The sequence below is a fragment of the Watersipora subatra genome, chromosome 7 (assembly GCF_963576615.1).
Source record: "Watersipora subatra chromosome 7, tzWatSuba1.1, whole genome shotgun sequence".
In the NCBI taxonomy this organism is placed as follows: Eukaryota; Metazoa; Bryozoa; class Gymnolaemata; order Cheilostomatida; family Watersiporidae; genus Watersipora; species Watersipora subatra.
The window spans coordinates 20,223,179-20,249,529 of record NC_088714.1 but is presented as its reverse complement, the minus strand read 5'-3'; the positions used below and the strand labels follow the sequence as shown (position 1 = coordinate 20,249,529).

The 26,351-nt window shown below is 35.2% G+C and overlaps 1 protein-coding gene across 1 annotated transcript in view; it reads right to left on the bottom strand.

Annotated features, from left to right (window-relative positions):
- Positions 1–1,618: 1,618 nt before the first annotated feature.
- The window catches only part of LOC137400176 (kinesin light chain-like), a 46,754-nt gene continuing 22,021 nt past the window's right edge, over positions 1,619–26,351 (bottom strand). Inside the window, exons 12-21 of the mRNA XM_068086494.1 lie at positions 24,875–24,976; positions 24,495–24,578; positions 23,779–23,868; positions 21,623–21,840; positions 10,866–10,974; positions 10,382–10,473; positions 9,686–9,803; positions 8,493–8,623; positions 3,803–3,851; positions 1,619–2,228 (exon numbers count right to left, since the gene is read on the bottom strand). Coding sequence (XP_067942595.1) covers positions 2,121–2,228; positions 3,803–3,851; positions 8,493–8,623; positions 9,686–9,803; positions 10,382–10,473; positions 10,866–10,974; positions 21,623–21,840; positions 23,779–23,868; positions 24,495–24,578; positions 24,875–24,976 — 1,101 coding nt within the window. The 3' untranslated portion in view covers positions 1,619–2,120. The remainder of the gene's footprint in view (positions 2,229–3,802; positions 3,852–8,492; positions 8,624–9,685; positions 9,804–10,381; positions 10,474–10,865; positions 10,975–21,622; positions 21,841–23,778; positions 23,869–24,494; positions 24,579–24,874; positions 24,977–26,351) is intronic.

The window sequence follows — 26,351 nt, the reverse complement described above, 5'->3', positions numbered from 1 at the left end:
TACTGGGAAAGACCTAAAACATGCCTAGTAGCTTATAAGTAAAAACCAAATATTGTATATGGCAAATATGAATCCTCAGAAGCTCTCACAAAAACTTCAGTGGTAAAAAGATTGACAGGTTCTCAAGTACACAAATAAAACTGGAACAAACAATCTAATAATAATAATACATTCAACGATTTGAATTTTCATCTAACACGGTGCAGCCAGCTTGCTTGAAAGAACCTTGATCAACTCCTGACACCATTGTCAAAATAACTATGATAATAAATTGTATAATCTTTACACAGATGGGCACAACTAAATTTGTTTTAATGAATCTGATTTTAGAAATAACTAGTTGCCAGAGATTGTTTATAATTATTTTAATTAACGTTCAAATACTGCTGCTAATGTAAAAATCTTTAGCACATTGTTGCTATAGATACAACATCAACCTACTTTCACTTTGAGAAATAAATCCTGCTAACCTAGGTATGCCAACTTGTGCAACCGGGTCACTTTCATCATTGACCTTTCGATGATATGCCAAACAAAAAGCGAAGCAAAAGCTGGCATGAATGTTTACCTACCATATTAGCAACTCGATAAAAAAAGCTTTTGTTTTTGCATATGCTGTTCATGGACTACCCATATTAAACTACTCTGTAGGTACAGAAAACTTCCTAAAACTCTATGAAAGCAATGATATACAGGCCCCCATTTGTGGGGGCTGTATATTATTGATGAGAGGTCCTTCATCTGGATCACCTCTCCACGATTGACTTGTTTTGTTAGAAAACTGACAAGTAGTGCAAGCTTATCTTTATATTTTTGGAAGCAATCTTTTGTGATTGCCATACAGTTGAAGATCTCTTTGCAACAATGTATTTTACTCAGCCTCAATGCAACATAGTTCAATTTATTGACTAGTGAGAACTCAGCATGAGCTGCTATTATAAAATTTGAAATAATCTAAGCAAAAAAATTAGGTAAAATTAAGTACCTCACCACAAACTAACACTTTTAGAAATGGTATTTTGTTAGGATACTCGTGCTGTGCTAGACCAAGATTTACCACTAAAATCGGATGAAACGCCAAGTCTTTTAATCAGGTTGAGGGTGGTGTAAAGAAGCCCGAACATAACAATAAAATATTTCTCGAATATTCTCTTATCTGAATGAAAATCCGAAATTTTTTTACTCAACTATTCTATATACACTCAACTTATTTTCACTGTTAATGTGGGCACAAAACGTTACTATCTTCATCTATTTTAGCGCCGAGTATGCAAATTTGAACCAATAATAGGAATAAAAATATTGAATAATTTAGCATTAGCCAAACAATGTAACTGAAAATACATATCTTTTTATTGGAGACTTACCAAAACTCAAACTCGAATTTCATAGACTGGTCACAGCGTTTGGCCCTTTACTCACATACAGAATGTCGGAAGCATATTGACCTACCGTATTTATGGGATGAATGTTTGTATTATCACTTGTATGGACAACTACTGTCATTCACATAAAGTACTTAATATAGGATATTTCTAATTTTGTTACTTATCCGTGATCTGGTATTTGGAACAACTTTGAGTAGTCCATTTTACAACAGTAGCTGTTCCTCTACCTCTCTCCTCAAGCAGATTGTTGTATTCCAGAGGATTAGCATGTTCCTAACGATGGAGGGTTGATATGGAGTTCAAAAAAAAAAACTGGCAGAGCAAAGCAATAAAGATTATGTAATAAACCTTTTATAGGCCTTGTATGTTACGTAACATAACATAAAAATCTCCAGTCGTTTTTAAATGTCAAATAAAAATAATTGTGTGTAGGAAATTTTTATAATGATCCATTTTCACATCAGATTGTACTCAAATAAATTACAAAGAACAGCTTCAAAGGCTCCTAAATGCTGAATCAGACAAACATCTATGGTGTTGAGGATTGTGTGTAAACAAGCTACGAATTACCTAAGCATGGACAATTAGTAGTAAAGTGTACATGCGTATAAAATAAAGTTTAAAAAGGTGGAAATGTTTCCCAATGTAGAGAGATGATAGGACAAATAATTATGTTTGCGGTAATGCTTCTTATGATATGGCCTTTTAACCACCCAGTTACAGTTGAACTGCTTAGATATGTCCCGTGTGTCCATATATAGTGGCAACCCTGTCAGAGCTTGTTGTTCTTTTCATCGTCGCGAGACTGTGTTTGTCAGCTGGAGCCTTTTTTTGATTGTCCTGCGAAGCAAGAGACAAACAGTTTAATCAGCAAACTTTGGTGACTGGTTCTATAATGACCCAAATTTTTTTGGCTCTGTATTTCAATAAAATAGTAAAATTATAGACCACTACATTCATAATTGGCTTGTACAAACCTAATGCAATTTTACCTCCTGATCTGAAAATTGCTGTAACTATAAGAGTGAATGCATGTCAACCAACATAAACTGCCTATAGTATTAAAATCTCACGAGGAGAAGGCCACTATTATATTTTAAACCGGTATGGTAACAGAAAACAAAAACTTTAATTGTAATTGTTAGGCACTGATACACCTTGGCCTGTTTGCTATCGCAATAGCTTAGCCCCGTTACTTTTACTATTTGTTACAAGCATCTTAAGCCAGCCTTTTATTTATGATTATGAACTAAGTAGAGATATCCCAACCTTCGAATCAGTTTTGGTTGATTATGGAAGTTGAGTATTTGGAACGATTTCTCGAAGTACTTCCTTAAAAACACTTGAAACAATGGATACTTTTATCAATCCCCTATTGGTCTTACTAATCGTAACTCGCTGAGTCAGAATATTAGTAATACTTGCAGCTTTTCCCACTTAAGGTCAATTATGAGCTACACACATCGATGAGATGAGTACTTTGTATAGCCATGTTTTTAATAAACAGACTTATTTTAACGATGTAATTTTTATTCCGCTTTATTTCCAACAACAGTTAGTTTGCATGGCATTTTATTAGATGATTTGTCATCCTTATTACTAGTACCGTAGCAGTCTAGTGTGCTGTGAGAGATCATCAGATTTACTAACTATACAGGCAATTATTCAAGAATGTCAGTGGTGGCCGATCAAGCTGAAGGTCATGAGTTTGAATCCTATATGAAGCAATCTTTTTTCACAGTTTTTGTCTGTGACTTCGGATGGACAGACGGATGTGGCTCTTATTATAGTAAAAATTATTATTGTTGTTGGTGAATGCATGTCTACGTCTACTTCTCAAGTATCGTAGCATCTTTAGTGAGAATACTCGTGGATTTGGGATTCTGCGACAACTTATGGGAAACCCTGGTTTAGCGAGTCGAAATAGATGACATTTGGAGACGTCATACGAGTTAAGATTATTCCAAAAGTTTAACTTGCTGAGACTAAATATAATAACAGAATGTTTGTTTACTTGTTTATCGCTCTGCACAGGAGCGATACTAAGCAATACAGATCAGCAGTTGGATAATTAAACTACATCAATTAGGTAGAAAATATTTACTGGTCCAGCTGTTGATCTTGACTAATTGTAGATATTGGTGTTATTCCAACAGAACGCATATATGATAATCAAGGAAAAACCTCCTTTGGAATAAAAAAATCCCACTTACGCGTGGAAAGGAAATATCAGTTCCATACAAAAAACTAATACATTTTACTGTCTCATCATAAACTATCTATATTATCAATATAACGTGACCACTGTGGTCGACCAAAAAGATTACTGTTAATACACACCTGGATAAACCCACTTGAGTAATCCCTACAGGGAACTTAATGAACAGACCAGGGAGACACGGGGTATAACTTACCGATTGCTTATCACCATTTAGAATGGAAAGCGAGCTCGCCCTCTTCATACTGCAAACACAACAACTCTCAGTGTAACATTTGTAAAACTCGTGAAAAAGAATCAACTAGGAAACTGATATGTACAAACTAGGATGAGCAAACCCAAAAAAATATTAACAAAATACTGTCATAACGGCAACCAGCAAATGGTCTACGCAATTCCTCAAAGTATTTTAAAATACCTTTGAATGACTTAAATAAAATGTTCCGAAGAGAGACCGACATTGGTGGTCAAGCGTGTGTGATTCATCGACTTAGACATAAAAAATGAAAAATTAAGGAGTATAAAAAGCTAGGCATTTACACCGTTTTGCTGAAAAACTCTTATTTTTGTTCAACTGTATGTGAACTAGTGAACTACACATTTTTGTAGTACAATTTCTTGAGTGAAGTAATATAAATGTTATTGCTTCACAAGAATAAAGTCGACAATATACTCAAGGTAGTTTACAAAATGTGAAGTTGAAACTAAATTACATATCTTAGGGTCAATTGAAGATCAAAGATTATTGGGAGATCGGCGAGCTGCCAAACATGCCAGTGTTTACGCTCTACACAGATCAGCAGTCTTTTTGAGCAAGCATTAAAATCAATTGCGCTTGCTGAAAAACACTATTAAAGGTCAGCATTGTATAAATAAGTGGAAAATAAAACATAAAAATGCTCAAACAATGCACAGGTAAAACATGCACGATTCCAGAGGGCATCAAGTGAAAAGATGCTAATCGTGCCATAGGAAGGAAGAAGAGAAGAGGAAGCCGTTGCCTAGCTGAATTTTGGGCTCAGAGAAGAGAAGCTATTGATATGAATGTTGAGATGAAAGGAGAAAAATGATTAGTAGTATTAGGTAGTAGAGTGTGCGGATCATTAGCTTTAGCGAATAAATCAAATGTTAATTCAACCATCCATGAACAAACAACAGAGAAAGACATCTACATACATATGTTATTATTGCTTGCACCTGAACAGTCAGCTGTGATAAATAACAACTGATAGCGAGAAGAGGAGTTTCTTTTAACGCATTTAAAGAAAGTGTGATGTATGACACAAAATTCTAGTGGAACTAGAAATATAGAGAAAACATACACTAAAGAAGTTTACGCAAAAATTATCGAAAATGCTACGTTTACATGTCCTACCATTTGTTATCACACCATAACGTGATGCAATAAATTTGAAGGATTTCCGTCATTTTCCTGTCTAAAAAGACAACTCCGGCTAAGATGTTAATAAAAGTTTTGATAAAATCAGAAAGTAAGTTTTTTGCGCAAAACAAAATGTTGATAAAAGTTGGCATCTTGAGGTAAATTAGTCAGCCTGAAAGCAGATATGAATCAGGGGGGATAAATAAATGAGCACAGCACTCACACACAAACACGCATACACACTCCTGCTCGAGATGGCGGTGCAAATACGCAAGCTTAGTAGCGACAGTGTACTTCACCTTTCCTGGTATGCTAGGTTCCTAGGTCACTAAATAAAATTTAAACAAGACTCAATTATAACGAAAGACCTAAAGTATTATAATATTATACTCGTATTATAGTTGGAAATAAATAAACAAGATGAAAGATTTGTTTAGTCTCTCCGTTTAGAAGTCTTTTAATGTGAACAACTGAAAAAAGGTAAAAATAAAGAATACAGCAACCACAGGAAATCACTAAAATTGTGCTAAGATATACTGTAAATTTTTAAACTAGCTAATGCAAACTGCAAATGTGTTGTGCATCCCTGAAAGACAAGCAGAAGCAATGAGCAAACCTAGAAAACTAGATTTATAGGTGAGAAATGGGTCACATAAGAACAAAAACCTTCAGTGTTATAAATAACAATTAACAAATGTCTGACATTACAACTGTTCCAAAATTTGTACCGTCATAATAATAACTTTTAAATATTTTAATTCAACTTAAAATAAATGTTAGATGTTCCCTTTGGTCTACCCCGTATGCAACAGCGTGTTCCAATGCTGCCGATTAGATGATTTGATGCTGCCTATATAATTCACATTACAATTATAAATTCAACATTTTTAGTAAAGCTAAAATGAAGCGTTTTACATAACAATGCGTAATATTTAAAACAAATTCAAAAACAAAAACTCACAAAATATCACACATTGTCAATTATCGAACCGGAGAAATAGAGATATATTATTTTCATTAAAACAGAAGAATGTTACGGTTGTGAATTTTTCAGCAATGTATATATAAACAAGTAGTTATGATGGCAAAAAACAATAAATTTTGTCATAATACGTTTTCATCGTTGATAAACTGTTGATAAACTAAGTTTTGCAAAACTTCAGTCTAAAGAAAATGGTGCACTAACAATACGTCTCAAGGAGCATTTAGCATTTTCATTAAGTCGAGTAGCTAGTTGGTTGCACAAATGTTAAAACTACCAGTATATCTTGTGTTTGTCATCGACTTGCCCTGCTGCTCATACATAAGCATTCTAACAATAGCTCCACAAAGAAGCTACACTTGATTAAAACAAGGCTGACTCTCCCAAGAATTTGCCAACGCAGGTAAAATGTGCCTTGCAAATCTTTTTGAGCTTGGAGTATAGAATCTGAAGTTGGACGACCCAGCACAATGAACGCCAAGAATTAGTGGTAGTACTAGGAACATTTTTAGATCTTAAAAAAATCACAACATCCCAAAATGTGGAAAAACGTGCTCAGAAATTTTATTATGATCAAGTCTGAAACCAAAGAAAGTATGTTTAGGACAATGAAGGTTTTCTTTTAATGCACTGACGTTGAGTTCAAGCAATAACGGTTGTTTACCTCACGACTACAACAAGTGGTAAAACCAATGAAATAGAAAGTGGAGATATCAAGAAGGATTAAAACTTCGATTTGAGTGGCAACAGAAAGTCTACGGCGAGGTGTCTACGGGATGGGAACTAATACCTTTCGTTGAGTACGTTTATGGCTGTGTACAAGTTACACAAAGAGTGTCACCACAACAATACATTATTCATACCTTAACATCTACTTCCACCAATGCATAAGATTTTAAATGCGCTATGAGTCATGATTAGAAACGCCCTGAAGACTGCAAAACTCCACCAAGTTTAAAGAGCGGTAGTAGACATTACATCATAAGATTAATAAAAACTCCCTCATAAAACTTGCTGGCTCCGCAGACAGACGTCGTGTCACGATGTGTGGCAAAGGGTATTAAGGTGACGACACTGACCATGTAAGTCACGTTTTTTTCATAAAATGACTACCTCACTGCTCTCGATAGTTTTATTTAGGCTGATGCAGTTAGACTGAATTTGACCAAGCTCAGCACATGTCAACATTGCAAAAATATGCATCCGGCACTATCAGACTCAGCCAATTACATAGAAAATAAAAACAACTTCGAAAAAACACCACAAGTACTGAATTTAGGCTTGATATCATCAGATACATGTGCCAAATACATCAATGCGCGCCTCGGTATGAAACATCAGTCTGTCCAGCCATTCTTTCACTGAGTTTATGTCAACTTATGAGAATTCAAATAATATCCATACTATTCCTAAATCTCAAAAGAAGTATCGTGCTTTTCCTGAATGCACACAAGATGTTGATATTGAACTTCAAAAATGTCCTATTTAAAATATTAAACTAATCACTACCAAATAGCTACACTATTTTGCCAGTTGCAATAATGTATCAAAGGTACATAAAAGTGAAAGATAACCAAACTTGTTGCATCTACCAAGTTATAGAAGGCAACAATAACAAAATAATGTATTTACGCTTATCTTATTACGTACACTGATTTATCGCATCTAGTTAAAACACTTTTCTATTATTTAGGGTTTCTGTAGAGCATTTCTGAAGTATGTAAGATTCGGAATAACTACTAAAATACTCCGTTCAAAAACGCCTTTGTAAACTTCTTGTTATTCTGGCTGGCTTCAAGGGACTTTGTTTTTTTCGAAAACTGTTAGGCAATTTCATTGGTGAATATCAATTAGCCAGGAAACCAGATGTACTCGGGTGGAAAATGTTTCTTCATACACTCGTCAGCTTGGAATAAAGGTTACTCCGCATTTGAACACAACTGTATGATGAGATGTGAACTTTAACAATCCTATGCATTACCCAACTCAGCACCTATACTTAATATTTATTAACGGATTTGACGAATTATTTCATAGTATTTATTTAGTAATAGCGGATTTGTGTATTACTCATTGCTAAGAGTGTTTTCAGCACACCACCCATTACTAGAGTTTCTCTTACGTATGACTTTTCCATTGCATCATCACAAGTAACTAACACTTAAAAATAAGTCTCCAAACTTGATACTTGAGTCTTTGAAAAGACGAGGCTTGATAAACAAATGATAAGACTGAGTAAAGACTAAGCAAATCCTTCAAGATCCAAATGATACCCATAAAAATCTAATGCCATGTAATTCCTGGGCAAAAAGATAGAAAACTAATATTAACTAATCCGTCTTCATACGTAACACTGCCACCATTTAGCGGTCTAAGATCTAAACAACCGTTCTAAAGTCAACTAGAGGTCATGGAACAAACAACATAGACAGCCAAACAATGTTATACAGCAGTTAGAACTAATGCCATGCATCATCTGCAACAACACGAAGATGCTAAAAACAAAATCTGCTGGGTACCTACTTTACAGAATTGTGTGAGTCAGTAGACACTTCTCCCGACTTTCCTTTAAGTTTTTGGACTAATTTCGCGCTAGATCTCCTGATAGACGCTCTTAGCTTCGAAAACGAGCCGCTGCGTCTAAGTTTTCCACTCTGCAACATATCATCTCATTATGTCAGCTTAAGACAAGCCGCGTTATCATTCTACCATGATACAATGTTACACTCTGTAACATACCATCTCATTATGTCAACTTACGACAAGCCGTGTTATCATTCTACCATGATACAATGTTACACTCTGTAACATACCATATCATTATGTCAACTTATGACAAGCCGCGTTATCATTCTACCATGATACAATGTTACACTCTGTAACATACCATCTCATTATGTCAACTTATGACAAGCCGTGTTATCATTCTACCATGATACAATGTTACACTCTGTAACATACCATCTCATTATGTCAACTTATGACAAGCCATGTTATCATTCTACCATGATACAACGTTACACTGTGTCTAACAACTAAAACAGTTAACACAATATTATACCATTAACATAATATAGAATATTGGCTTACAGATAACCCACTACTTATAACATAAATTCCTTCCAATAATTGATTCGTATGTCAAGAACGTCATACGTGAGAGCAAGTATTGTTATAAGACATAATGTGATTTGTTTCATTCATTCCAATAACTATAAAACTAAAATATATGTATATAACTAAATTATATGTATGATACTAAATTATCTGTAGAAAACTAAATTATATGTATAAAACTAAATTATATGGATAAAGTAAAACAGACACAAGTATATACTTGTGAAGTATTATTGATAGTTGTATACGACACTATCATCAGCCAAGATGAATAATACATTATATATATGTTAGTAACACAGACATACATGTAAGTATATACATGTATTATGTAGTTCATTTACTCCTCCCTTTCCTCCATAAAGGTAGATGGGTGGCATGCAGCATAGCCTTAGAGGTTCAGCAAAACTACCAGCTATGGTTGCATGCGGCAAAGAGCCTAAACCCACACCTTGTGTAGTTCCATACGTTCTGAAGCGATGCAACGAATCCTGGCAGCAAATGATACACAAGATTTCAACAAATACACTTGCAGTGAAGAAAGCATTTTAGATTAATTGTTGATGAAGAACAGTAAATGGGAGCGGTAGAGTACTCACCCCATCCCCGCTCCACTCAACATTGACATCGTTCTCGCCGACAGGAGCAGAGTTATTGTCTCTCTGTTCCACACTCGACGTTGAGTCTCTCCGTGCCGATCGCGAACGGGAGGATGACCTAAACGATGACAGAAAAGCTGTCAAATTCTTTTCAAGTCATCACGTCAAACCGTCAGCAGGTGTCAGGACATCGCTGACAACAACCTATTCTATTCAGGGATCTCAAAGCTTACTATAACGTAAAGGAATGGATACAAAAGCCAACACCTTCCCTCAATGCAGACACCAAGGTGTTTGACAGAAGCTTTCCGTGTCTGGAATGCTTTAGCTTTGCTTTTATCCACATGTGTTATTTCTGTTATCGCTAGGCACAACTTTCTCGTTTTGCGAAAAATAATGCATGACGTAAGTCGGTTATAATAATAATTTTCATGGCAATCAAGATGAGAATGGATAGTAAGAAATGCCTTGAACAGATAACTCCCTTGAACAGATAACTTCCTTGTGCAACATATAGCCAGAGCGATCATTACCACATACTAGCCCATTTCTATGGAAGATAGTAAAAGTAACAAGCTCAGCTTGTCAAACCCCACAAGCATCAGTACGGCCCTCTCATCAGACATTGGTAACATAAACAGCCGACCTAGCTTCATCTAAAGAAGAACATGGATGAGAGGTGTTAAAGTGACTTGCCTACGCTGTTGTGACTGTTCTGTACCCCTGCTACCATGAGTGCTGTCTGTTCCATTGTTTATTAACCCTTCTGGCAGCTTCTGTTTTCCATCCTGCATTATAATAAATAACTTATTTTTATTACAGAATTCACTTGTCGTACCAATCGAACTTACCACAGAACTCGCTGGTGGCACCAATCTAACTCACCACAGAACTTGCTGGTCGCACCAATCTAACTTACCACAGAACTCACTTGTCGCACCAATCTAACTTACCACAGAACTTGCTGGTCGCACCAATCTAACTTACCACAGAACTCACTGGTCGCACCAATCTAACTTACCACAGAACTCACTTCTCGCACCAATCTAATTTACCACAGAAATCACTGGTCGCACCAATCTAACTTACCACAGAAATCACTTGCCACACCAGCTTCTCAATTTCCAGTAAGCTTGTTAAACATTTGATATGAATTTAAATTGCTAAAATGAATACTTACAGACTTTCTGGTCCGTTGAGAACATTCTTCAAGGGTTTCGGCAGCATCGTACTTGCCCTGTCTCCTATACAGAGCCCCCAAGTTTTTCAATGTTGTTGCCACCGTCGGGCTGAATAATGAAAAGATCTTATGCAGGAAGTACGACAAAAGGGTATCATGCGGAACATTGTAGAAAGTTTGTGGGCATGCTGACAACTGATATATCTAAACAGTAAGGAAAATGTAACTAGCAGCACAAACTTTCAAGGCATTAACAGTGACAAATAACATTACAGGTTGGCATTCGAATGATATTTTTGTAAAATGTTTGAACAAATACCTGGTTTTATCAACATTTTCAAGTCGAGACAATGGACAGGGAGATTTGCTATATTGGCAAAACATCAACAGGAAAAGAATGCAACGATATAAAGGTAATTATATAAATCACTTGTTTGTTGAACTAAATTATCTAAACTTTAAATTTATTATTTGTGTGAAAAAAGAATTTCATGCTAGCACACTAAAATAGATGTAGACGTATGTCGTTTAGTGTAGTTCTATAACCGCCGCTTGGAAGCAAACAAGGTTCATATATAGACCCCCAATTTTTATGGTATATGTGGAGCCTCCTTCAACCTTGCGTTATAATTACCTGCCGGGTTGGGTAATTAGAACATGTAGCACAACATGATAGGAAAAGGTCTATTAGAATGGCTTTTGTCTCATGCTCACACATTGGCTAATCTTCAGCATTGACAGCATATATTATAAATCTCAGCATTGACAGCATATATTATAAATCTCAGCATTGACAGCATATATTATAAATCTTCAGCATTGACAGCATATATTATAAATCTTCAGCATTGACAGCATATATTATAAATCTCAGCATTGACAGCATATATTATAAATCTTCAGCATTGACAGCATATATTATAAATCTTCAGCATTGACAGCATATATTATAAATCTTCAGCATTGACAGCATATATTATAAATCTTCAGCATTGACAGCATATATTATAAATCTTCAGCATTGACAGCATATATTATAAATCTTCAGCACTGACAGCATATATTATAAATCTTCAGCATTGACAGCATATATTATAAATCTTCAGCATTGACAGCATATATTATAAATCTTCAGCATTGACAGCATATATTATAAATCTTCAGCATTGACAGCATATATTATAAATCTTCAGCATTGACAGCATATATTATAAATCTTCAGCATTGACAGCATATATTATAAATCTTCAGCATTGACAGCATATATTATAAATCTTCATCTTGCTGAAAGAATTAACCCTATACGTCAATTTAGAGTTTACATTGCAGCTGTTTTTGTCTCCAAAACTGTTTTTTGTTCCAACATCAAAATAACTGCTTAAAGAAGGAATGATGGTGACAATGATTACATTGCGTTATATTATATATAACAATTATACATTATTTTGATAATATATTATATAATGATTATGTATATATAATCATTATATTATATGAATATTATATATTTCTATGATGACTATATGATAATAAATAAATGTAATTTAAAATGTGGTCAGTTAACCTTGAAAATAGTATCATAGTTAGCAGCTCCCTTGCTAGGCTCAGCGTTACCTCTATGTCCTTAAAATTCAGTTTCAAAAATCTCTGAATAAAACTCATTGGCCCTCGTTAAAAGTCAAAAGTTCAAACCATAAAATTTTAATTCCAAAACTTGGCACCGTCTTTGCTACAATTGTTAGCATTGATGTCATCAATACCCATGTATATTGGAGCAGTACTTAATATAGTAAACTTTCAAACCCTGTTTTCCCTTCCCAGCAATGGATGGTGAGGCCTTCCAACTGTGGTGCCAACAAACATACAGAACTAATAACCTGTGTCTAATTGGAACAGCTTCCAGTCATAGCCGTGTAAAGAAATCAAACCTTGTGGATACCACGCAGGTTTTTGGCTTTAACAAATGGATGAGCAAACTTTATAAGGCACGAATGACGCGCATTACTCTTTAAAAACGCAATTTCAAAGATTAGCTAAATCCTATTTGAAATCCTCAAGAGATTTGAGAACATAATCGAGCAATATGGTGCACTTTTACGATGATGTTAGCATGAATAGTGTCTAGAAGTTGGAAACCAAAATTCAAATTGAGTTAACTTTTTTAATAACATGACAAGTAAGGTGAATGAAAATATACAACGCAACTGTGGGTGTACATATTTTAACTTTCACTTTAGCACATCACAACAAAATTGAAAACTCTACAATCATATCAATTTCTAGTCTCAAATATTTAAGAACTAAGCAATGAATCGAGCGTGTAAAGGCGCATTCAATGAAACATGTTGACTAGGAGTTCCACAAGGTTATCGCGTGTAGTTACCAATTGTAGTCATATAGCCATAGACGGAAGAAACAACACACTCTTTGCTTACCCACAATCGTACCATCTATATATAAATCACAGTGTTTGTCTTTTTGTCTTTCTGTTAAACCCTATGTCCAGTTTTAGCAACTAAAATCCAGCAACGACAAGTCCACCAGGCACTGGATTTGATCTCGAGATCTGCAGATCTAGAGGCGGGGGGGGGGGGGGGGGGGGAGGGGAACTTAACCATTAAGATACACAGACTACAATGCATTGGGCCAATTATAGTCATTATATTGGTTAAAATACTAACGCTTAAAGTGCTTAAAGGTTAATAGCTAGCACTGTGGATGGTTACTCATACACTATGTTTCCATGGTGCGCAGTACTGCGAAGCAGCCCCCTCCGAAGTCGAGGGGATTGTACGTTTCCATGCTGCGCAGTGGTTTTCAGCAAATACCGCAAATTAGCCAGAGAAGAGAAATTGTATAAATTGAATCGCCTGATGGAGAAATAGAATCGATCACGGATACCGAACGTCATAAACAGTCTTTTTTTATTATTCTGTCGTCATTATACTTTTATTTACAATACACATTCACAAGGTTTTACAAACCTTAACACACTTTTTACATAGTAATACATTTTTAATAAGTATTTTTAAGTAATATATTATTTAAACGTTAATTTAGGACTTGCCACCTATTTTTCGAAGTGTTGGCATCGATAACAAAGTCCAGGAAAGTAATCACCTTATCATCCTCGTGAATGCAGACTATAATTAAATTTATGTGAAAGAAGGTCGGAAGAATAGTGAAAAAACAAGATTAGCAGAACAACCTTTGTACTAGTTTATTGCCATCGAAAAATCTGTCTCCACGGCATGAGAGCTATGCGCAGCCACTGCGCAGTCGCTGTTTCCTTGCTGCGAATTTGCACTGGCTTCGCACTGATCAGTGCGCAGTGATTTCAGTGCGAAGACGCCGTTTCCATGATTCGGAGATAGCGCAACTCCGAAGCACTGCGCATCATGGAAACATAGTGAATATGATAGTTAAGCTGGCCCAAAACGCAGGTATTGTTTTAGTAAAGATGTTAGTCAAGATTTAGCTTTCCAGGTAAGTTATTCAAATTCATTAGGTAATTATTCTACCCGGCATTCAGCTAGTTGGATAATATTATTCAAATAAATTGGAACAAATTATATGCTTCTATTAGAGAAAAATGTTTTACAAGGGTCGAGATCGACTGCAATCTTTTATGATCTGAAAACAATTTTTTATTTGTATTTGATTGCTAGTGCAACTTCTGACTGATTTTTGACATTCTATCTATTGAGAGATTTTATCAGAGTTGTCCAATGTGTAACTGTTACATTGAGCTGATAGTTAATTGTTGGTGTTGAAATATGCACTAAAGATGCTCAGCGCTATGGTCGTCACACTTGTTAGGCAATCAAACCTGACATTGCGTGCCAAAGGAGATGTGACAGTAGAATTTTGAATTCTTAGTATAGTCACCTAATTTTTCATCATTTGATTTATGCTAAACATTAATTTGAATTTGTTTTCCTCATAGGTATATATATCTATGGTTTTCCTTGACCCGTTTTCTACATGATGAAGTCTTGTAACCACGTCAGGTACGCATGTTTAGAGCTGCCTAACCAGTAGTTGATGTAGAGCTGCCTAACCAGTAGTTGATGTAAGCTAGTGTGAGATAATCTACAAAATCAATCATTTCGGTATTTCTAGATTATCAAAAGAGGGAAACACGACCATGATTTATTAGAGTAAGCAGAGTGTGCGCGCTATGCATTTCCACATATTTTTGATTTTATCCCAACTTCACACCCATATGTTCCGTGCCCTTGGGCAGATCACTAGAATATTTGATTTCAAAACTGTCTGTTTCCTGTGAACCAGCCTCTTACACACACACACACACCAGCCGGCTATCTGACAGAGAATAAAAGAAGTCCTGGACAAGGACAAGCTTCAAGCTAGTAGTAATATAAATAAATTTGAAACTCCTAAAATATTGAACAACGAACAATATAGTGCTTAGTAAGAACACTTCTGCAGTAGCATATCTTATGATTGTTAGAACCTTCCCATATCTAGTAATTATAGACAACATTTTATAAAACTGTGTGACTGTTAAGGCAAATAAACTCAAGAAATTAGAATATCAGGAAAAAATATTACTTTACATTAAAACAAAATCAGTTTTTGAAAATGCAGACTTTTTTTATTAACATAACGAAAATAAAAAATCATCTAGAAGAGCGTGTCTGACATAATTGCCAGTAGATGATCACGTAACAACTTGCAAGCCACTTGAGCCTAGACCGCCATCGGCTCGACTGGTTAATGATTTGAATAGTTGAAAGTAAACTTGCAACTCTGAGAATAAAAAATGTACTATCATGGAGATTAGGGATTAGAGTTGTGTATAGCTTAACAGCAACACGGTGATTCACAACCACTGTTTGCTACAGCAGGTGCTTTTTAGAACCCATTTATTATTAGACTGTCTGTTAAAGCAAAAACTGTCTATCATATTTGATACATCCATGACCTCACACAAGGAAACGTGTTACACGTTACATTGGGAAAACAATATTTCCATAAAAACACAGATTGCATGAGATGATTGATATTCAACTCGGGTCGCTTTGCAAGCCTATCCAAGGAAAACTAGATTGTAATAGCAAGCATTCCATGTACAGTGCACCTTCGAGTTACGATGTCCCTGTTATACGGTTTTTCGCCTTATGATGTGGACCCCACCATACAAAATTGTTTCGCCGTGCGATATCAACAAGTTCTCTCGAAAATTCAAATTTGGTGGTCGATGTGCTGCACATGTCGGAATAACAAAAATGCTGATATGATATTTGCCGAAATCCCTTCCACAACGCATGAAAGAGATACGATGCTCGCTTACCCTCTCAGTTTAGTATTCTTTGTGTTTCGTAAATGCTTGATATTGTGAGTGAAACGAAAATTAGTGAAAACTAAGGGAAAAAGAAAGTTTATTGTGCATTTTAGCATTTAATATAATATTTACTATGAACTTTAATACATTATACATATATAACTACATATATATAACTTTAACTCGTTAGCCATGGGTCCTATGTAAGTTTGATAAAGACGTTGAAGGAAGAAGAAAGCAATTACCATTGCAACGAAGCTAGAGTTACTAGGTTTACTATAAGCTAACTATAGTTACTAAGGTTGATATTAATACTACATGTATTTTGTTACTAATTTTTTATATGTACATACATCAAATTTTAATGCTTTTTACCAAGAGGAGTTTGCATTAGATAATTACTTCAAGTTTCTATACTGTTCTATACAACATTTTCGCCTTATGATGCCAACATCGGAACGAATTAATGTCATATGGCGGGGGTCCACTGTACTCAGTAAAGGCACTCAATGACTGCTTGACAGACTAGCATGAACTGGTTGATATCCTTCAAATAGTGTTACTGTTGTAATTTGTAACAATCCTTCGTTTTTTCATGACGCCATTTTATCGTTATCGGCCATCTTTATAGACAATTTTATTGTTAAAAACACGAAGCTTTTGGAACAAATTTTTGAAAACGATGCTTTTGTTTGCAATTTTTTTATTATAGTATCAAAACAACACCAGAAAGTACTATTAAATAAAAGAAAAATGATCATTTTCTACAAATATGATGGCTTTTTCGAGAACGAGCGCATGTGCAAATGACTTGATGACGTCAAAAAAACGATGGATATTTGAATATTTGAACAAATTGTAACAATATGTGACATTGCAATGTTTGATATCAGCATACACTTTTATGGGAAGTTCGTATTCAAGTGTTATTGAAATCACAGTTGTCAGTTTCATCGAAGAACACGTATTCATCAAATTTACATGCAAACCTACAAAGAGTCACGGAAGTGTTATTTCCCCATTTTACTAAACGATATATCGAACTTAAACCAAAGTCGACGATTCATAAATCTAAAATCTAGTTTATACCGATAAAGTGTTTTGTAACAAAAAAACTTGAACACGTTCTTTTTATAGCAAATGTTTGCCTGATCAGCTATTAGTTCTAGCTAGCAATCCTGGTGAAAGCAACATTACACGAGTTACAATATTATAAAAAAATTGAAAAATTTTATTGAAATTTGTTTACTAGTCAAGGATACTGACTTATAAAAAATAACGTTAGTGTGCATTTCTTTTACATCCTGTTTGCCTCTAGTTTTCACATTACCCGGCGGTGTTAGACGGAATCTGGCATACAATCATCAAATTTTTCAGTATCAATAAATGCACTCGATAATAAATTCTAAGACAAAAACTGGTTTTTCAAATATTATTGCTAAAAGGATAGATAACAGGTTCAATGTTTTTCCAAATCCTATTGCTTTAAACAACTAAGGATGGAGATTAAACACGCATAATCATCATAAGCTTCATGCAATATCTTAGAGAATGTAGAGTTTGAAGCTGAAAGCAAGCTTTCTCTTTTTTCTGAGTACTTAACTGTACACCATGAAGAATTTATAGACCCATTGTTGATGATACATAAAATTACAGAGATGATTGACAACAAACAGCAGGATCTACAAGGTCTGTTACACACAAAACTAAATTGAGTGAAGAATTCCAATATGATCAGATGTTACTGTAATGAGATCTTTGAGGTTACAAACCGCTGCTTTCTAAAAACAGGCAATATATTTTATGTTGCAGATTTGTTTGCCGGCAAAACTCAACTTGTTTATGATACGGTCAATAAACGGGTGAACAACACAGGATCCTTGATACCGATAATACGTAGTGCATCTAAATATAAATAGTCCTGCAGGAAAGGTCCTGGATGCAATTTATTTTAGAAGATTTCACTAGTTTACAATGGCAAAATTATTACACCTACGGTTAACTTACGGCAAATATCAATAACTCCTCTTTGAAGCTTGATGCTTCCCCTAAAAATATACATCCATCCAGTTCATGATAGCTTGTCAAGTAGTCATTGAGAACCTTTACTGAGTACAGTGGACCCCCCCCATAGGACATTAATTCGTTACAGTATTATCATCATAAGGCGACAATGTCTTATAGACTTATAGTAATTATCTAGTGCAAACACCTCTTGGGAGAAATCATCCAAATTTTATGTATGTTCTGTACATATTAAAAATTAGTAACGAAATACTATATCAACTTTAGCAACTATAATAGTTAGCTTATAGTAAACCTAATAACTCTAGCTTCGTTGCAATAGTAATCATTTTCTTACTTATTCCTTTAATGTCTTTATCAAACACAGGTTCCATGGCTAACGAATTAAAGTTATACACGTATGTAGTTATATACGTATAATGAATTCGTATAGAACATTCATCATATTCTATTAGTAATTGTCTCTTCTACAATGAGAAGAGTACACAAAACCGCAGATATTTGCCAAAAATACTTCTATTGCTCATTGAATAAAATGTTTCGTTCGTTATCCAGCAAACAAAGTTGGCATACTGAAAACTTAAGCTGCTGAAATGGATTAGCTGATAGCAACTGACTTATACAGTTTTAGAAACGCCAAACTTAGTGTAAAAGGTTGATCATCAGAATACCAAATGGGAAACAATTTGGTGTTTCAGCGTATCAGCCAAAAAATGACAAACTGCCAAGAGGTTATTATCAGTAATGAAAACACAGCTTATGGGCATACATGATTCAAAATTCTATTTTAGTAGACAGGCCTTATACTATTTGTGAAATCAGCAAGTCAAATTTATGCCATGTCACTATGAAGCGAATTGATTATAAGATGTGTGTGCAACATCTTCTACCCTAACAGCGTTTAAGCGTGTGCCTAGCGATGAACTGCCAGGCAGCCGATGAACTGCAGGGCAGTCGATGAACTGCCAGGCAACCAAAACTAATCCAACACTACACTTAAAACTAAACTTGGAGTTGTTTATTGTGTAATTTAGGGTTACACCGTGAGTATGTTTAATAGAATAACATAACCAAATACAGACACAAATATGGCATTTGTTGATTGCAGACCTTTGGATTAATGATCATCTTCTATGACGCACACCCGTGTTAACGACATGTAAATTGGTTCGGGAGCCAGCATGCAATAAAACCAGATATTTTGCATGGCAACGCCAAAACTAGGAGTTACCTATTACTGCCAACTTCTGCCAACAAAAAACAATTCCTAATAAAAGTCAAAAGTGAAAGTGGGTTGCAAAGTCTAGTTTAAAAACTTGATTAACCAAGCTTAAAAATGCCAGTAGAGACCCTCCCAACTAACAGATGAAATACGGTCAGAAAAACCGTTCGTTAAGCGAATTTGTTCGCAAGTTGTCTCAGTTCGTTACTTTGTACGGAATGTATGTTTAAGGATTACATGAGTACAGTGCACCCTCAGGTTACGATGACCCTGTTATATGATTTGTTCGCCCTGCGATGTAGAACACTGATGTTTTGCCCTCTCCATACGAGATATTTTTTGCCATCCAAAATCGACAATAATTTCTCTCGAAATTCAAAGTTGGCATTAGGTGTGCTGATTATGTCGGAATAAGAAATATGCTGATATGCTATCGCCAAAATCTAACAATGAATGAAAGAAATACGATGCTCGTTATTGTGAAAACGAAACTGGGAACAACTAGGTGATAAAATTTTGTCGATGAAAAAGCTGAAGCTCAGTAAAATAATTTAAAATACATACTAAAACTTGGCTTCAAGTATGTGTTTAGTAAGCTAAATTAATTTAAGACAAATTCAACGTTTATGTTATACGTCTGCCTTGAAAGTAAGAACTCCCTAGGGTACGTACTGCACATACTATATTTTAACGTTACATTTTATTGTAGATCACAATCCCTAAAAACACAGTTGATGTAGGCAATTATCGTTATTAATGTTAACGTAATATTTTATTACTAATTTTTAATATTGACAGTATGTACTGTATATAAAACTTTGATGATTTTTAGCAGGGAGTGCTTGCATTATATAACTACTATGAGTTTCTATACCCCTCTATACGAAATTTTTGCCTTATGATGCCAACACTGGAATGAATTAAAATCATATGGTGAGGGTTCACTGTATGTTTAAGGCTTGTATTTATACAATACAGGTTACTTATAAGTAATCTATATTGGTTTGTAATGCATTTAAAAAACACTTCTTCAGGGAACTTTCTCCATCTTTTCTAAAACTTTCCCTCTTTTCTTGCAAATTATCTACGATTGCATCGGAACTACACCTTTAACATGTTCCATGGTACAGTTTTTCCGTTTGTGAATCGTACCGACGATGAACGACTCATGTTACACGCATGTACAACACTCACAATATTTTCAATAACATTAAGCTTCTTGATTATTACCACTTTCGTTTCAAATGAAATGGCTTGCCTCTTTTTACACTTCCACTATCACTAGGAGCCTTTCACTTTTTACCAACCATATTGAATAATGAATCCGAATAAAGTCATACCTCGACATATGAGTTTCATGGGGTCCAGGACTGAACCCATATGTCAAGTTCCTCGCATTTCAAGGTATTAATTCCTATATAAAATAACCAACTACAGATTAATCTGTTAGCATTATGAAAAAACCATCTAAAGAGAATATTACGGTGGAAAAAGTGTTTTTAATTATTATAATTTAGTACCTACACCAACAAAGTAACAAATACCCATTTAATTGTTATGATCTGCAATAAATGTAACATCACTATGTACACTACTGAATAGAGTTTTTATCATCGAGACAGACATTGTGGATAATGGCGGCCTGAGAGACTTGAGAGCAACTTGTTTGGCATACTAAACATTCTTTTTACCTTTTTTAATACCTGATTTTAATACGTTTAATAAAGATTATATGAAATGTTTTAAGGAACATTTTAATTTGTAATAGTAACTGTTGCAAAAAGAATATTTTTCTCCACGTATAATAGTTGTTTACGTGTTGTCAAGCACTGTAGTCATCGTCGATCAAAAACCAATTTTGCATGCAGCTTGTTAGAATTCGAATAACATTAAATTGAGATTGATATAACAAACTATTTTAACCACTCACAGTTGGGTCAGTTGTCAAGTAAACCAACATAATGTTAGTTAAAACTGCATCGACAATGCGTCTCTTACATGTCGCCAACACACTGGCTACGCAAACAACACATTTTGATGGTGTGGGTAGTCACGCTCTTATTTTTACTAAGAGTCGCTCGATCAGCAGTCGTGTTGCAACGTGCCCGTCTCACCCACAGTACTCATCACTTTTTGTGTACGATTCAGAGACAATGCAAATATTTTTAGGTTAGGCCAAACGACAGTCTAGCTACAACCCACCTGTTTACTTTGGCGGCCTTATGCCAAGCTCCATATTCCCCGTATGGTGCTTTTTCTCCCTTTTTCTCTCGGTGCGCTTGCCTCTCTTCAGCCTCCACCCATATTGGCTTATTCGTCTTACTAACCTTGCCGAACTCCTTCTCATGCGCCCGTGTTAACACTTCCTTGTAAAGAGCTTCGGCAGCTGAGTACTTCCCTTGTTTGAGGAATGCTGATGCCTGGAATAAGAAAATAGTCTTTATTCACACAAGAGAGAGGGAGCATAGAATTTTTATGGCTTTACGAACCATCTCCCATGAAAAAGTAGCTGTCTAATGGCCCTAGAGTAGCATGCCAAGTTCTCATTACTCAATTCACAAAATAATTACTGATGATGAAAAAACCTACCATATTAATAAAGCCTTGAATGAATTAATAACAGTCTTTCTAAATTCCTCATTCCAACAGTCAGCTGAAGGAGGATAGATTATAAAATGTAACGGAGTTATAAATAAGGGAGTTAGCCTCCCTTATCTATAACTCCCTTAAGTCAGCTTAGGGAGAATAGACTATAAAAGCTAGTATTTTTAAAAGTTGCATGAATACTTAATATTTAACAATAAGAGTTTGTTCAATATTCGATGCATGCTCAAAGATGAACTTGCACAGAATTTTGAAAAATTTCATCAGAAAGTATCGATATTTTTTCCAATCATTTGCGATTGTTTTTCGATTTTTGAGGTGAGGTGATTTGACTGACAGGATGCTTCAAGATTAAAATCGACAAAACTTCCTCAATCGCAGTCGAAATGCTTCGATTAAGCGAAGGCGCGATTATGATGTCTATAGTTGCAAAGAGACTGACAGAATAGAGATGCGTAATATTGATACTTGAACACAATACCTGATATCAACTATAGTAACTAATGACGCTATTTTGCACATATTTTTTTCTGAGCATTTTAATCACGATCAAGTTGTGTCTATTTTAATCTAGGCGCATCCTGGCAGTCAGATCACCTCCAACATTAAAACATTCATAAATGATACTTTCTGATAAAATCTACTAAAGTTTTTTGTACGTTCACATTTAAACATACAACGAAAGCAATAGTTTGACTAAAGATGAATAGGTAAAGTACTCCCATGTAGATTTCAAATGAATTACCCCTCGACCCCGGAAATTACAATGTAGTGGTGGAGTTGCCTACTCTAGATATCTTTAATATTAAATGGTTTATAATTAACTATACATGGAATCAAATATATTGACCATTTTATAACCAACATTAAAAAACTCACTGAAAATATTAGTTTCAAATTCGGACAACAACTGCGAGCTGCCATAAGTTATGTTATGGCCTATGACATAATGGTTTCCAAAGTTCCCTATTACTGAATTATATTAAAGCGAGTTTGGGAGTGAAAAGAGTTATTTCAATGAAATAAGTATTTTTCCTGTCCACTCTGCCGACACCTATGATGTAGGAACACTGCCATCTACTAAAATGAGCTAAAAAAAACTGAACAACCATCGCATGGTTAAAATAGATTATTTCACATACAAAGCTTCTCCTTCCGTAAGGCAAAAAAATCAGATACGTTTATATTACACCTCTAGGTTTGTCATAAACAAAATATATAGATTTGTATTTCTGCTGTAACATCTGCCAACAACAGATGAAAACATTTCAAATTGGCTTGAATAAATGATGCTGATCCATCGAAACCCAAACACTACCCTCACTTGCTACTATCTGAACAATAACTTTATACTACACATGAATGTCTATGATGAACCTAAAACTGGCAATACAAAAGACGAGACAAATGTAAATCTAAAATGATATCGCTGTTTATGACATGCTTCAGGATGGGTGGCCTACATTACAATCAACCTCCAGAATCTCTCTAGATACGCATCAGTTCACATGTTAAACTCATTAGACAGGCTGCTACGTGATCTTACGTCAGCTGGGGCATAACAAGAGCTCGAGTAGAAAATCGACAACGCTACAGAAACCAATGAACTTTTACAACACAAGCCGGAAGAACAGGATAAAAAATACACTACATCTAATGAGAAGATATTGCAAAATGTTTTACCTAAGTTGATTTAGTGCGCATAGATGCAACAATAAAAAACACGAGTGAATGCGAGGGATAGCTCCACGTACCAGATTGTTTTTAGTCTTCGCAACATTAGGGTCGTCTTCTCCCAATTTCTTCAGATATATGGAAAGCGCCCTCTGGTAATAAATTTCCACCTATGAGAAAATAATGAATCGTTTTATGTTGAAATTATCTTAAATTGTTATTAAAGCGTAACACTGTGTGTGAGTAAAAGAGAGAGTGAGAGGAAGCGTGCTGCCTGTGTGTCTAATCTCTGCAATGATGCAAGTATATAACTCATTTACAATTACGCAAGATGCCGGCTGGTTGGTTTGTTGTGATGAAGCTCTTTTCAACAAACAATGTGGTTTAGATGGAATGCAGTTTATAGACAAGTTGCAACCGGTCATGACTCCAACCACTTCCAGTCATGTGCTCATACAACTGAATTCTGAGGCACACAAACTCCAGGGAAATCACACTCAATGCAATTTAGAAAGCAGAAATAAAATGCGAGGTAACATTCACCATGGTTTATTACAACCTCATGTATAAAAATAATAATATAAGATAAAAACAGCCTAAAAAATGCACCTTTATAAATATAAAAACAGAATATATAAAAAATGGCACCAGGATATAAAAATTTGGAGCAATTAATATAAAAAGAGAACTGCAGTGACTTGAAAATAGAACTGAAACAATTGAGATTTTTTAAGTAAATAGAATTGACCTAAATACGAAACGGCCAATGAGTGCTCCAATTCAACATTTGCCATACCTCTTCGTACTTTCCTTGATTTTGGCACAAGAGAGCTAAGTTATTGAGCTGTTTCGCCACATCTGGATGTTCCTTACCCAAAACCTAAAGAAATCAAACGGAGTTCCGCAATGAGTATCCAAAAGAGGTCAGCCAACACCACCAACAGGTTGATAGAATTCCACAGCGCTAAATACAGTTGGTCACATAGTTAATGGTAGTCGATACATTCGAAGCCACAGTCAGCGATGGAGACAATAAGCTAGCAAACGGGTGCTAAAACTGTCCCTAGTTATGCCACTAGTTTACTGGACATACTCACTTGATTCTATTTACCAAAAGATAACTAGACAAACACTCAGTAGACGATAACATTTTGATCAGCAGCTACTATCACCCACCTTTTCCCTGATAACAAGCGCTCTCTTGCAGAGTGGTTCAGCCTCCTTGTACTTGCCACGTTTGCCATAGAGTACAGCGAGGTTATTAAGAGTTGCTGCCACCTGTTGGAGCATACAAGATTCAATATGAGAGGATAACACCTCAGATGTGTAGGTTTACTTGCATTTTATCATCAATTGAGCACAAGTACAAGTACATTTTTGATCAACTGACTGAGAGAATGGGGTAATAAATGTAGAGCATCACGTTGGGAACATAAAACTGAATATTTTAGTTGTTCATGTTGCATGCATAGTCAGCAGAATCACAATGTTACATTTTGAATAATTTCATGAAGCAACTTTTGTTAGCCCACTCAAGGTTAAAGACGAGACTCTAATGAACTAATAAGCTAAAGATTTTTTGAAGTATACATCCTTTTGATAATAGCAATAGAAGAATAGGGAGTCCACCATGAAGCACACTGGAAAAATATTGCTCAGATTGGCAAGCCGATGCAGCGGTGAAATTGAATTCGCTCGCACTAGCAATACTTGATATTTACTCCTGACACTTCATTATGATTGGCTCGCTGAAGGGAAGAAACAAGCTCAAAATTGAAATCCAAAAAAAAACAAATAATTGATTCTATTTAAAATAAGAGTCACAAAAATAATGAAACCAGCATAAAATAACAACTGCTAAAAACGATTTTAAACTTCTTTAAAATATCATGGTAAGCTATATTATACAAATCGGTATAAAATTCTAAGACAAAATATTTTGCTTGCATTTTTGACACCAAGTGTGCTTTATAGTGCAGTTGTTACAAAGCTGATGCTCCCATTTCGCGCGCATTTTATTATGTATGGTTACAGTGTGCTCCAATCATATAGGAAAGAGCCCAGGGGTCACTGCAATACATTTCCCCTAGCAGCGATATTACCAAATGCTTCATTTTATCGAACAAAGAAGAAACAAGCGTGGAGAAGGCAAAGCTACAAATATATACCACAAAATTTAGTTAATACCACAAGATATTGAGAGAGGAAGTTTTACAGAATATAAAAAAAGAGATTAAACTAAAAAAGGCAAACTGAAGAGTTAGCAGCATACACATAGGCTTGCGTGTCAGCAGAAACTATGGGGGCAGCTCAGTATGGTAATCAGCACATCGCAAAACCATGCGAGAATCTACGTGCAGCAGTTACAAGTACAAAAGTTCTACTTCTACAAACAAAACCGTAAGAAAATAACCTACTGCACAGGCTTGCACCTAGCAAATATACAGCAAGTTTCTCATGTAGCATTGCAATTTCACTCGTCTTCTTGAAACCACAGCAAAATAGCTGATAACATACTAATTGTATCACAGAGTTGTTTGGTTATCAAACTCTACTAAATTGTTTTATTAAAAAACCTATAAAAATGAACACGGATTAGAGTTAGGAAAAGCTTACGGAGAGACGTAACAAGCCATACTCATGATCATTGCGA